The sequence below is a fragment of the Gekko japonicus genome, unplaced genomic scaffold, assembly GCF_001447785.1.
Source record: "Gekko japonicus isolate JY-2015 unplaced genomic scaffold, Gekko_japonicus_V1.1 scaffold4231, whole genome shotgun sequence".
Lineage (NCBI taxonomy): Eukaryota > Metazoa > Chordata > Lepidosauria > Squamata > Gekkonidae > Gekko > Gekko japonicus.
In genome coordinates, this window is record NW_015175499.1 from 18126 (window position 1) to 32407 (window position 14282).

Below are 14282 nucleotides of genomic sequence, written 5' to 3' on the forward strand. Positions count from 1 at the left end.
CCCTCCTTTTTCCCTTTTCTTTCTTTCCCTCCTCTTTCTTTCCTTCTTTCTCTCCATTCCTTCTCTCTCTCTTTCTTTTCTTCCTTCCTTCCTTCCCTCTCTCTTTCTGCACAGATCTGTGCGTCCCCCCCCTTATGGCTAGCAATCCAAAAGAGTCCAGTGGCACCTTTAAGTTCAAGGTTTATTCAGGTACAAGCTCTCCCTTCTCTGTGAGGGCAGAGCTGCACTGACATGGGTGTGGCCTAATATTCTAAGGAGTTCCTGCTGTTGGGTGTGGCCTATCATGCTAATGAGTTCTTGCTGGGCTTTTTCTGGGTTCCTCTTTGTGTTCAGTTCTGTGACATCTTACGTCTTGTGTTAAACAGCTGACTTGGAGTGCCCTTTAGATGTCAAGCAGCCGGCCGCTCACCATTTCCCATCGTTTCATTTCAGCGCAATTCTGTAATGTTCAAGGGTCCAGTCTCATGGGTGATTCAAGGAGAGTGCTTTTTTTGCTGCACGGGTAGGGAAGGAAATCATGGCTTGTAGGATATGTAGCACAGATGATGGCTTTTTGATTAGGCTAAGCTGTGGCCAAGAGTGCCTTTTATCGGCTTTGACCGGTGAGCCAGCGGTAGCCTTTCCTGGACAGAAAAGTTCTGGCCACTGTGATGCATGCCCTGATCACAGCTCGATTACATTACTTCAGTGAACTTTATGCAGGGCTGTCCTTGAAAAGTGTTTGGGAACTTCCATTGGCACAGCACTGTGCAGCCAGGACGCTGACTGGAGTGGGTCGTAGGGACCATCTGCTTTGACCCCCCCCCCAAACACTGGCTTCCAGTTTGTCTCTGGGCACAATTCAAGGTGCTGGTCTTGGCCTTCAGAGCCTGGGACAGTTTGGGACCAGCAGACCTAAAGAATCGCCTGCTCCCTTCTGAACCTGCCCGACCATTAAGGTAACCTTCAGAAGCCCTGCTTCAGGTGCCCCCCCCCCTCCGAGATTAGGCGTGTGGCAACCTGGCAAGAGGGCGTTCTTGATCACGATACCAAAGCTCTGGAACTCTCTTCCCAGGGAGATTCATCTGTCCTCCGTCTGCCATCTTCTGCCAGCAGGTGAAAACCTCGTTTCCTGTGGAATTCTCTCATTCCCTCCTTCCTAACCAATGTTTTATGTTTTGTTTGTCTTTTAACTGTTTTATGTGTGTTTCAACTCTGTTTTTAAACTCTTTTAAAAGTTGCTTTAATGAGGTATGTTTGAGAGAGACTTTAATTTTAATGTTGTGTAATGTAACTTTATCATGCATGGTTTAAACTGTGAGCCATCTTGGTGGCCCTTTTAAGAAAGATGGGATATGAATTTGATAAATAATAACGGAGCACTTATTTTGAAGTCTGATATTCCACAATTTAAACTGTTAAAAAGGCAGGTGGTTTAATCAATGGATGCAGGGGTGTCGAACTCATTTGTTACAAGTGCTGGATCTTTGCGGGGCCAGGCCATGCGTGTCATAAAATGTAATGCCAGGTAGCAGAGATATAAACTTTATAAAAAGTACAAACACAATTAAAGATATTATTTTTTTACTTAAAATACAGATATGCTTAAAACACTTGCAATATTTCATTTATTTAACAATCTTTGATAACCGACACCTTCCAAACCTCCCCCCCCCCAAAAAAAATTCCTGCCTACAATGGAAAGGCTAGGGAATAGTGGGATTTGGCAATGCAATTTTTAAAATAAAACATCAAGAAAAAGCACAAGGATCACAGCAGAAACTAAAAATATAAACTGCTCTGAGCCTAGGAACATCAAATGGCCGGGCTTTGCAAGCTTCTCCCCTCCCTCCCCAGGCCTACTCAGGGTGGCAGTGGCTCTCCAGTGTAATGTCCCCCTTTGGCTGTGGGTCCCAGGTTAGAGTACTCACTCAGGCACCCGTTCTCAGGTCCATTCAGCAGAGACAAGCTGGTTCAGAACAGCAACCCTATATTTGCAAGGAGACAACTCCAGCAAGCAACAGCTTCAACTATACAAACACTGGAAAGTGAAACTTCTTGAGCGCCACTCCACTGAAATACATTGCAACACAGACAAAGTTGCAAAGCAAATGCAAAATCTGGGTGCAGGGACCTTAATGGAAAAAATCCATTCCGTATTTCCTTTCTAACTTTGCAAGCCCAGAAGAGCTTCCTGCCGAAGCAGGCAAAGACAACATGGAGGGAGCTAGGAACTTTGGCAGCCTCAGGCTTCAAAGGGGGAGGACAGAAGGGGGAGGGGGGGGAGAAAAGAGCCACAGGCCTGATTGAAGCCATGGGCGGGCCACTTCCAGCCCGCCAGCCTTAAGTTTGACACCCCCTGAACTAATTATTCCCCATTCATTGTTATTCCCAAGAGATGTTAGCATCATTCCTTCCGTGAGAATTTCTGGAATCAGGTAGTGATATACAATTTAGCTTGCTCTTTTAATGAATGAAAAGAGCAGTGTCTATGACTGAAAGTATGGTGTAATGGTTAGAATGACCAACTACGACTGAGAAGAGTCAAATCCCCATTTGGCCATGAAACTTACTGGGTGGCCTTTGGCCAGTCCTGTCTGCCCTCCCAGATATAATGTGCAAGTACAATGAAGGAGAAGAGACCGATATAATACAGTGCTCTGAGTTCCTGGGAGAAAGAAAAGAATGGGATAAAAGTATGATGAAGTTTCATCTTTTGCCACTCCTGGTAGGGGTATGTGGGGGGGTGTCAGTTTTTTCTGGATTCGGGTATAATAAAGCCGATTTTTTCCGATATTCCCAAATATATTCGGCTCCATTATATCCTATGGGGCCATTGTAGTCAATGGCAAAAATCTTCTCAGGAGTATTCAGGGGGCTGGGGGGAGGGGGTTTGAGGTAGAAGCACCAAATTTGTACTGTAGTTGCTGGAGCCTCTCCCCAAGAGAACCCCCAAGTTTGGAAAAGATCAAATTCTAGGGGCACCCAAAGAGGATGCCTCCAGCCCTCCATTGTTTCCTATGGCAGGCAGATATAAAAGCAACAGCCCAGCTGTTTCTCCCAGAGAATCTCTGCAGCAGAAACTGTGAGGTGTGGTTTGGGGGAGGGGGGCATGTTTGCAAGGCCAGCAACAGAACCAGGGCAATGTGCCCACCAGAACCAGTGCCACCGTGGCAGTGCTAAAACCCAACAGGACTGAGATCAAACCTGAAAATCTCGAAAGTATACTATAAACTGAGGGCCCAGAGGCCAACCCACCACCCCCAGGCCCCAAACCCACCACCCCACAAAAAACTAGAAAAGGTTTTTTTTTAAGTGGCCCTAATAATTCAAACCAGTCTTCAGTCTTCTTCTTGTCCAGCAGGCAAGATGGAACTTGATCCAAAGTAGTCCAATAGCCAGCAGCGGGAAAACAGGCTCAGAGCAGGGGCTGAAGCAAAAGCCAGCCACACAGTCTCCAACCCAGGCTCTCTAAGCAGCAGGAAAGTCAGCCAACCAGAAGCCCCTGCTTTTATGCTCTCTGGCCATGCACAGAAGAATTTCAAAAAAGAGTAAACTTCTGTGATTGGCCAAAGAACAGTATGCCACCTTTACCTGTAATCCTATTGGCCAATGTTCCTCCCCCTGGGAAAGCAGCAAGCTAGTAGCTGGGCTTCAACAAGTGAAGCCAGCAGCAACAACAGCCTTGCAAGCTGCAATTACATTTGCTAATGCATTGCAGTGATTGGCTATATGTAATGTCCCTCTTCCCCCTCCCCCCTCCCTCCTGGAAGGCAGAGCAAAGGGCGGGAAAGGGGGGGAAACGGTGGGAAAAAGGTGAGCCGAGCCCTTTAAATTTTAAACTGCTGTGGCACGTGTATTCGGTAATGCTGAAAAAAGCCAGGAAAAAACCATATATTTTCAGCTGGGTTTGGCATTCTATATTTGACAGCTGAATCAGATTTGGCTTTACCGAATGCACACCCCTAACTCCTGGCCCCCACTTAACCTGAACTTAAGATTTTGAAGGCACCAGGGTTTCATTTGGCAGTTGTGTTGCCTTTTATTTATTTATTTATTCATTAAATATTTATTTATCATTACATTTATATCCCGCCCTCCCCGCGGACGGGCTCAGGGCGGCTTACAAATAAGGGCAGCATGTGCCAGTAAAATAAAAACATAAAAACAGCCATTATCAACAAAAATAAAGTGCTCAAAGATGTTATCAATTTAGTCAAATCAAGATGGTGACCTGTAACTATACCCAATAGCCCGCATCAACGGCATTGACTCATCTCAGTACTGCTGCGAGATCTATATACTGGGCCATCCCGTTACCCCGTTGTTACCACAGAGTAGTTGGTGGTGGTGGCAGCTCCTAATTAAAAGCCTGGTGGAAGAGCTCCGTCTTGCAGGCCCTGCGGAACTGTGAACGGTCCCGCACACCCTTTCCGTCAGTGTGAGGAGAACCACACCTCACTTTCTTTGTTTGATGAGTCACATCGGGGACTTGGGCTCAGACCAGTCCTTCCAATGCAATGGAAATAAAGATGTAGCTGCACTTCCACCGAAGTCTGCATTTATCTGGAAGCAGAAAGGCTGTAATTAATTCCTTTCTCCTTGGCCGATGGGGGTAGATGTTTTGTGCTTCGTAGTCCTAGTACACACACTTTTCACATTAAAGTAATCTGCCACGCAGCCCAATTTATATATCTCATCACTAATTGCTACAACTTGGTATCACCCATTCCAATTGTAAGGTCACCCGCGAACCTTAAGTACTGACTACAGAAATCAAGGCTCTTCCAGTACGTTTTTTAAAAGAAATCAGTGTGTGTACAGTAAGTAGAGATAAAGAGCTTCACTCCCTCTTGGGTCTAAGAATCAGTGGGTCGGATGTGATGGAGAACTGCCCCACAGAGTCCTCCACTGGCCTTTTCCACGCGAGCATCCAGAGTGTTGGAGCAGAACGTTTCCCAAGAAATGCCAAAGCAGGTCTGTAGCACAGACCTTCCAAGGGTAGCTCTAGGAACGGTGTGCTTCCAGGTTGTTGATGACTTCGGAGCAAATCATTATTGGGTTAAAAACGAGCCGTGTGCAGAATGTGTAAGCAGGCTGTAATGGATGTGTGTATGACATTGCTTCTCACTAGAGACAATTCCGCTTCAATGCAAGTACAGTCTGTTCCTTCATGGGAGACATCCCAGGCTGCTGCTTTTAGAAATCCAGAGTGTTGCTCCTTGTCTTTGAACCTGTCTCTCTAAGATGACGATGAGCTACACAGAATACCTTGCCCACCGCCAGCATCATCACTTCCAGAATGGCATTGGGCACCCCCTTCCACCATACAACCATTATTCCTGACACTGAGCCGCATGACCAGTCCCTCGACCTCTCAGCAGACCTCTTCCCAGGAGACCCCGCCCCCTCTTGGTCTAGCTATCTCTATTACTGTACCATTTTATGATGATAGTTTCCGTTGCCGTGATGACGCTTCTCCATGGTTGGTTAAGTTCATCACGGCAACGGGTGGAAACGCTACATCATTACAAAGAGCCCTTCGTTCTTTTCTGCTTTTAATTATCGAGTCACTGTGGGTTTTTTAATTTTAATTAATTTGCAGTAGAACTCTTGGGATTTTTTTTTTTATAAAATTTTAAATTTCTACTTCATTAACATTGAATTATATCAATCAAGGTTTTCTGTGAGACTGTGGATGAAAGGAAAGAAGGGACTGACTACTGAACAAAGCCTAAAAAGCTTTTCATAAAATAAGAACATATCAGATTTAGAGAAGAAACCAGACTTGAAGGAGGTCTGAGTAGGGCTAGCCATGCAGTTCCTTAGTAGTCCCACAAAACAAGTAAAAAGTCATTTTGTTTCATGTAGGTAGATGCATGAGCCTTCAGTCTTGTCCTGCTAGGCACAGGAGGGACAATGACAGGTAAATTTTATTGATTATGAATCGAAGGAGCTATGACTATTTGGCCTGAGAGATTGATCATAGGAAGAATTTCATTGCAGACCAAGGTCGGGGTCCTTGTTCCACTGACTTTGGCAGAGTTTTCCCCATAGAATCAGTGGAACTAAAACCTCACCCCAAGTGCCTGATCTGGGAAGGGAAGGAGCGTCCTTTCCACTCCTTCACACCCCATGGGACTGAAGCGTGTAACGTCTCCTTCTCTGGATCAGACTACAGCTGGAGGGCACAATCCATCACCTGCTGTTCTGCACCGCTCTCATTTTCATCAGGGGGCTTGTGCGTGAGTAGGATTTGACTGATTTGCACCCACAAGGTTTTGCTTCAAGCACCAATGCCTCTCTGAGGCTTCTGAGAAGGGAGTCGCTTTCATAGCCAAAGCGACTGGCTTGTAGCAGCTGTTACGTGATGAGGTCAGTGGATTTAGGTATTAGTGCCTTTGACTAAGATGCAAGTTTCCTAAAAAAAAATCATAGGAAGATCTGCATGGCAGCAAAAACATATAAGAAGTCTTTTTTTAGAATACAATTCAGCAGCTTTCTTCCTGCCCATTTTTGATTGCATTTCATTTAGTCCAGTTGAATTGATTTACTGTTTTAAGAAATAGCGGTAGTGTTACATTATTGGCTTTCAGGTATTGTCTGTTACGTAGAAATAGTACTGAGCAAGAAGGATCAGTACTTTGAAATGGGTTGGCTTTCTGATGTGTGGAAGCAGTGGAGTGAGATAATGTCCGGATCAGGTTCTCTTAACTGCTCTAATAATAGGCTTATGAGAGTGAGGAGGGTATTCATGGCATTGGACTCCCCTTCTTTCCTGGGCTTCTAGAAGTCCTGGTGCTTCAGATGGTAGTGAAGCGCATGCTCAAGAGGATACTAAATCTTGTCCTTTAATTAAAAGACCTCCTTCACTTTGGATCAGCCAAATAAGTTTGGCAGAAGTCCCAGCATATTTCATGCAAGAGGTATGGCACTTATGTGCATACACATAAGTAAATAAACATGCCGAACCATACATTCTCATAAATGGCAAGCAGCTGGTTGAGAATTCTCCACAATTCTTCTATTTCAAGAGGTAACTGGATGTACACTTATTGCTCGTACAGGCAGGCAGGCAGGCAGAGCTGGTTCTCAGGGGAATCACTGTCATTTCCTTCATCCACAGCATTTAGATGTCCAAATATTAACTTTCTGTTTTGATGCCTTAATCTTAAATGAACAGAAGGCCTGAAAATACAAGTAGCCAACAAATGTCTGGTAGACATTGAGGGGTGGGGTGGGGCGGAGAAAGAACCGGCCATGGCTTCTATTGAAGCTGTTCAGTATGTTGTTATGTTTCCACTTGGAAGGTTGGAAAGTGGATTCGCCTTGAAGCAAAAGCTGTCAACCAGTGGCTACCTGATGGCAACTTTTCATTTTTGCCCTTAAAGGGGGAACTTGAGCACAAGCTGAAAAACAAATTCTCTGCTGCAAACATTTGGGGGGGGGGGATCAGCCATGGCCACCCAATCTGGTATTCTCCATTATCTCATTACAGCTGTGCTTCTGGGTGAGCTCATTGTTAGAAGTTTTTTTAAAAAGATCTATTATATATATATAAATATATGTGTATTTAAAGGTGCTAATCAACCTTGAGCAGGTCACGTGACTGGTCATGCGGACTCTAAAATCATATCAGATTTTTTAAAAAAATCCTCAATATATGCAGATGTTATACAGAATTTCTTACCAGTGTAATAATGATATACTGATTAAATAAAATATCCTGCAGGGTTTGAAGGACGAGGTCAGCAATACTTCCCATCGTGGCTTGGGGGAGGGAAAAAAAGGATTGTTTTGTCTCCTTTTTGTACACAGCATAATGCACAATGCGTTTTTGTCTATCTCTCAGTAGCTGTTGCTTGGGGGGGGGGAACACAATAGTTCAAAGGGGTTATACAAACTGGAAAGGTGTGCTTTAAAAAAATATGAAAACCCTCCAGACCCTTCTGAACCTGTTTTGCATGTTCATTTATAAAGAGCTCATATTGATATGTTATAAGACTGGAGCTTTGGACACAAGCTTCAGAGGTCTGAGGGGTTTTTTTGTTTTTGTTTGTTTCCTGACATATATAGATGAATCGGTTTCTCAGTGATGTGTTTTTCCTGGCACCTACCTCTCAGTATGGAAGTGCCGTCAACACTGAAAGGATTACGTTTATGTAATTTGTCAGCTCATTTGTACACCGGAACATAGGAGGTCTGTTTATCCAAATCAAGAAATGAGATTCTGAGAAGAAAAATATATATATTTGCCATTTGCATTTGTAAGTTGGCAAATTTAAAGTTTGGGCCTTTCGTAATAGTTTGAAACACAAGACAGACTTTCATCTTCCTCCTCTTGATCGCTAAGCTTTGGACAAGCGTGGATCAGTTTTTTTGCCTTATTTCATTCCAAAAGGCGCTTCAGTTCTAGCTTTAAAGTTTGTTTTCTGCTCCCATGTGGCAAGGCCAGTGGCAGAACAAGTCTCTCCGGCCGAGCGAGAGGAGAGCACATCTGCTAAGCCTCCCAGTCTCTGGAGTTCCGCGCAGTGCTGTGCGTTGCGTTTGCACCAACTTGCTGTGGGGCTGCGTTAGGGTGGAGGGCGCCTGCACCCGCCGTGCCGACGGGGGGCAGTGTGCCGGGTCCCAGCACACCCTGGCGTTTGTATCTCACCCTCTTTACTTGTTTTCAACTGTGCGGGGTATTGAAACTGTCGTCTGGAGTAGATTACACCTCTTGTGTGTTGGATCGAACCAAAGAAGCCTCCAGCCAAGCCCACATGCTGCTCCTGAAAAAGCCTGCCTTCCAATCCTTCCAAAGTCTCTGCAGGATGAAATGGGTTAACTTTTTTTATTTTTGTACAGTTTCTAACTGATTTTTGCTAGTGATGTTAATTGAATTAAGTTTGAGGAGCCGATGCAAACTCCTCCATTGAAATAAAAACTGGTGACTTCTATGTTTAAATAAAATAATATAGAAACCCAAAGTGTGCCTCTCAGATTTTAAAGGGTTTCTGGTTACATTTATTAAGACCAGCAATGATTCTTTATATACAAAGATATGTTTTCCTTGTTTTTTATTACTGTTTCAGAAGAAGAAAAAAAATACTTCCTTTGCTCTGGATCCAGTAACTGTGCTGGTACATGAAATGCACTGAGAAAAACAAACTTTTGTAACAACTTATGACTGTTTTTGTATATCCAAGTTGATTCTTTTCAAAAAGATTGGGATCTAGTTTCTAAGTTATTTTAGTGTTTTATATGTTACAACAAAAAAAAAAAAGGTTCACCAGCATAATGAGTTATCTTCAATGCAAAGGTGACGCAGAACTGGGCCGCAGGCTACCTGGTGTAGTTTTGAGGCCCCTATTTTTTTCCCCTTCTTTAGTAACTTGACTATTGATTACAATTTTAACACAGATTACCACAAACCCCCCATTAAAACTAGATCCTTCTTCCTTCCATGTTTATTTGCTATTAGTGTGAAGAAACTGTTGATAAAATGGGCATTTTATACATATGGCTTAAAAAGGTAAAAATGAGGAAAAAGCAAAAAAAAATCTAGAAGGTAATTTGTGGGTCTGTGAGATATGGGCTGTGGAAAGATATTGTAGTAGTTTTAACACTATTGTCATTACCTTTTAACTCATTTACCCAATAAAAATAAGGAAAAATAATCACAGCTGCTTGTACTTAATGCTTTTCCTTCAGTGTTTGGCCTGGTGTGTTGCCGTGAGAACGAACCGACTGTTCAGTCCCCGCCTCCCTCAATAAAAATGAAAGAAAGAAAGAAACCCAAGAAGAAAATAGTTGCATAGAGAGTCCTTCCATCTTTTGGGAAGACAGGCTTTAGGCCATTGTAGAGTTTCAGCATGCTAATATGAATTGGAACGGCAAGCACCACTTTTTGTTTGAAATAGCTTTGAAAGTATAAACTGCTGGTTGCCAAGATGTCAGACTGTCCCCTTTTTCACATTTCGCATCCAGCATCCATGCAGCTGCCTGTGCACCATTCAAGATGTAAGATGGTTCCTGCAGAGGGTTACCAAGTACTTACCGCGATTCGGCGAGGGACACATGATCCCCGGCCGGAACATTCCTCCTTGTAACGCACCATGCCATCACCAGGAAGTGACACTGGGCGACACTCTGACAATGGGGCTGAAAACTCGATGGTACCATTGAGTTTCCAGCCCCATTGCCAGAGCGTCGCCCAGCGTCACTTCCTGGCGACGGCATGGTGCGGGGCGTCTGTTGTCCGCGCGGGAATGGTCCTAGGAAGGAAAGGAGTATGTGTCCCCCGCCGAATCACAGTAAGTACTTCGTAAGCCTGTTCCTGCATGGCCTCTTGAGAACCAGTTCTCCACTTGGTGTGCTTTGGGTCTGGCAGGGAGAAATTAACACATCCTTTCGTTACTAAAAGGCATTAAGGAAAACAAAACTACTGCAAGCGGGTGGTAGAAGAGGACACGGCGAGGAGTGTGGCATCCATCGCCCCAATGTCAGGGACCCACAGCAGCTATACGCACATTTTACAGTTATGGGGCTGGTGGCAAGGGGCTATTTCTAAGCATTTCTCGGGGGATTTTTTGTTGTTTGCCCTCAAGTCACAGCTGACTGATGGTGACCCCAGAGGGTTTTCAAGGCAAGGGATGTTCAGAGGTGGTTTGCCACTGCCTGCCTCCATGTCACGACCCTGGTCTTCCTCGGTGGTCTCTCATCCAAACACTAGCCATGGCTGACCCTCCTTAGCATCTGAGAGATGACAAGATCAGTGAATAACTGACAGCAGTCTGCAAAGCTACTGAAATGAAGCCTGTGGGCCAGATGAGACCAATGGCGGCTCCACAACACAGGCCACCCCAAAAGCCTCGGAGATGGAGCTGTGGTGGGTCCCCTGACTGCAGTGATTCGCCTACCAGCCAGCCTACCAGGGGTGCATATTGGCAACAGCAATGGAGGGAGGTGTAATTCTGAGGTCAGGGAGGCACAATGGATATTAATATCAGGAGGACCTCCAAAGTAATGCAACCTGCTCAGGGTACAGCCCAGCTACACAGGTGGAGATCTGAGGGGGGGGGGTGTCTAAGTATGTAGAGGAAACACTGGTGCTGAGGAGGTTTAGATTTGGGAGGCACCAGGAAACAAATCTGAGACAAGTTGATTCTGTACAAAAGAAACAGGCTGCACTTGACCCAAAATGAAACCAGAGCACTGGTGCTTAGCATCAAAAAGGTTCCAGAGCAGCTTTATCTCAAAGCACAGAGAGTTCAAAAAAAAAATCCAGAGAGGTCAATAACCTAGAACACCGGAATAGGCTTCCTCAAAGGATTAACTAAAGGTAGAGATGCCAGGCTGAAAGGTAACACCTGCCGTAATGCTGTTGCTTCCTGACCAAAACTCTGAGGGTGATCTTGACATGGGAAGAGCAACTAAAGGAGAACAATTGTGTGATAAGGGGTGATTTCAACTGACCCCATACTGACTAGGAAAAGGTACAGGTAATGAGAGACTGCTGATTATTGTGCCTTGGAGCAGTTGGTTGTGGAGCCAGTAGGTATGGGGAGTCACCCTAGAGTTTAGTGCTCAGGGCTTGGGCGGTGCAAGTGGAGTTGTGCTTACCGAGACCAATGACTGGTGTGCTAGGTAGTTCAGCCTTGAGGCCAATAGACAGTTGTCCCAAAACTCCATTTTATTTCAGAAGAGGAAACTGTAGGGATAACAGCGACCACAGCCACGCTGTAAGTGCCCAGATAAGCAAAGTAGGGGCAGGGACTGTCCAATTACCCTGTTTCCCCGAAAATAAGACCTACCCCAAAAATAAGCCCTAGCAGGATTTCTATGCATTTGTGGTATAAGCCCTAGTGTGTCTTCTTGAGAAAAAATAAATATAAGACAGTGTCTTATTTTCGGGAAAACATGGTAGCTTTGCTTGGCCAGAGGGATAGGAGACTTGTGGTTCCCATGCAACTCCCCTCCCTGCCGCTTAAACCACATTTGGAATTTCGGCAAGTTTCAACAGCAGCTTGCAGTATTACTGTTCAAAGGGAAAACCAGCCAGTGAGCACATCCCAAAGTCTTGAGGTGGCTTAGGGCAATCTGGGCCTTGGTTAAACGTTCAGCCATCATTCTTGGCCTGCACTCAAAGGGGATGGCTGCTTTGATCCATAGTACAGAACACTTAAGTATTTCACCTAATACACTGTAACAACGAAGTACCCAAAGAGCAGAACTTTATTTATAGAGATGAGACATTGGAGACAGAATTACCAAAAGACAAAGCGTTGAAAACGTTGCCTGATAACCAGGGTTAGTACAATCAAAAATTTTACAAAATTTACTGTACTACAAGTGACTGGGAAGCAGTGGGGAAAGCATCCGTGTTGCTCTGGAAGAGAGAAAAGAGGAAGAGTCACCAGTTTCAAAACTCCACTGTGTGGGGCATCACAGAGAGGCAGCAACCAGGCAAGTTGGAAGCTGGAATGTGCTTTACTGATACAAACCAACACTGAGAAGAAATGCAAAGCAAAACACAGCAATACAGTTTGAAAAGGTAGACAACTGCTTGACTTTTACCAAAACTGCAAACAGGAGTAAATGTACATCTAACCAAAGGATACTTGTGGGAAACAGCAGGGTTCCGTTGGGGAGAAAAACCCAAGGAACTTCCCCCTCATTTTGGCCTGGTTCAGCAAGAATATATTAGAAACAAGCAAGAACATGCCTCCAGCATGTCCTCTTCATCCCCTGCTTTGAGAAACAAAACCCCACAGATACAATTGCTACAGAAAAGATAAATGGCACACTGTAGCTTAGTTTTACCCTATTCCACCACGGAACCACAAATGTAGAGAAAATCGGAGTATGTGCAGAGCACGGAGGCATAAAATCAAGTACGTAATGAGCAAGGAGTCAATTCTAGAAGAGGAACCAGAGAAAGGCTTTACAAAACACCAAATTATCAAATACACAGAAATATCAAACGCCTGATGTAGGCGACAGGAGGATAGTTCCACTGAGGTACTCTTAAAACATTAATGTGCACAAACGGATTGTTCCCACCACTTGTTTGCAAAAGACCGGTCCTGCTGGACAGAACCTCACCCTCCTGGGGAGTTGTAATAAAGCCCTGGAGGGAGCACGGTCAGAGATCTTGCCTGAAAGATCAGACATGGAAGTTGCTATGAACCGAGTGCCTTCATTTAAGCAGATACACGGAGTTCCATGATGTGAGGGGTGGCATTCATTGTGGTCTGACACCAGGTTTACCTGCCCCCGTTGCTTTCCCCAGGCCTCTACCCAACATTGGGTTGGGTCTACAAGGTACCCTTCAACAATGTAACTACTCTTACACCCACAGAAGAGCACTTCTGTTGGCAGAGGAGGAACAGGCCAGGTTTTGCCAATTCCTACTCCCCCCCCCACTATTCCCGAGGGTCCTTTAACCCCCTTTCCCCCCCCCCCCAGCAGAGCTTCAGAGGGTTCCATGGATTGCAGCAGGAGGAGAAAGGAGGACTCACCCTGCCAGCCCTAACTTCCCGGCGGTGCTTGGGATCCAATCTATCAAGTATACTTTGTCCCGCAGCCCTGTGTTTTGGGCACCAGCAAGAGAAACAAGAAATATTCCTTCCCTGTGCATATTTGCCCTGTTTAGAACAGCTTTCTGGCTGACCTGAGGCCATGCTGTGGGGTAGTCTTCTACATTAGCACAGACACAGCATCGCTGCACTAATAACCTCATCTTTCTAGAGGGTGCCCATGACTTCAGACTCCCATCATGAAACCCAACAGTTTTTAACATACGTTTTTAAAATTTGTTCCATCACTGAAAAACTTTCCCAGTTTTTTTTTTTAAAGGGGGTAAGACTCTATGCTTCTGAGAGATGATATCCCAAGAAATCTCCACTTGTAGAATACTAACTTACAACATGAATTCACTTTGGGGGATCTCTTCCGTGCAGGAGGTATCTTAGTTGAATGCTGAAGGAGTTTGCCAGTTTCTAAGCGACTCCATGACCAGCAAAAGGAAACTTTGTTTATCCACAGAGGAGTCTGTTGGAAGTGTTTATTCTATATCAATCTACTCCAGAATAGTAACTTTAACTCACAATATACAAGAGAATGAAGGATAGAATTCAGGGCATTGATCGTTACCACTATGGATAGGTTGAAGGTAGTCCACCAAACAGCCTGGACTCTTAAGTAACAGCATGCTTGGGGGGGGGGGCGCGGGGGGGCATTGGAAACTGTTTTAAGTAAGCCACAAGCAAACACTTCCCAGTAAATAATTGTGGCCACTTGCGGCTGATACTGTCCATTTG

At 44.8% G+C, this 14282-nt stretch overlaps 1 protein-coding gene across 1 annotated transcript in view; it reads left to right on the forward strand.

Annotated features, from left to right (window-relative positions):
- The window catches only part of LOC107122863 (AMME syndrome candidate gene 1 protein-like), a gene marked incomplete at its 5' end in the record, with an annotated part of 12264 nt that extends 6718 nt beyond the window's left edge, over window positions 1-5546 (forward strand). The window contains 1 exon segment of the mRNA XM_015426004.1: window positions 5227-5546. Within this exon segment, the coding sequence (XP_015281490.1) occupies window positions 5227-5325 (99 nt within the window).
- Window positions 5547-14282: the final 8736 nt, after the last annotated feature.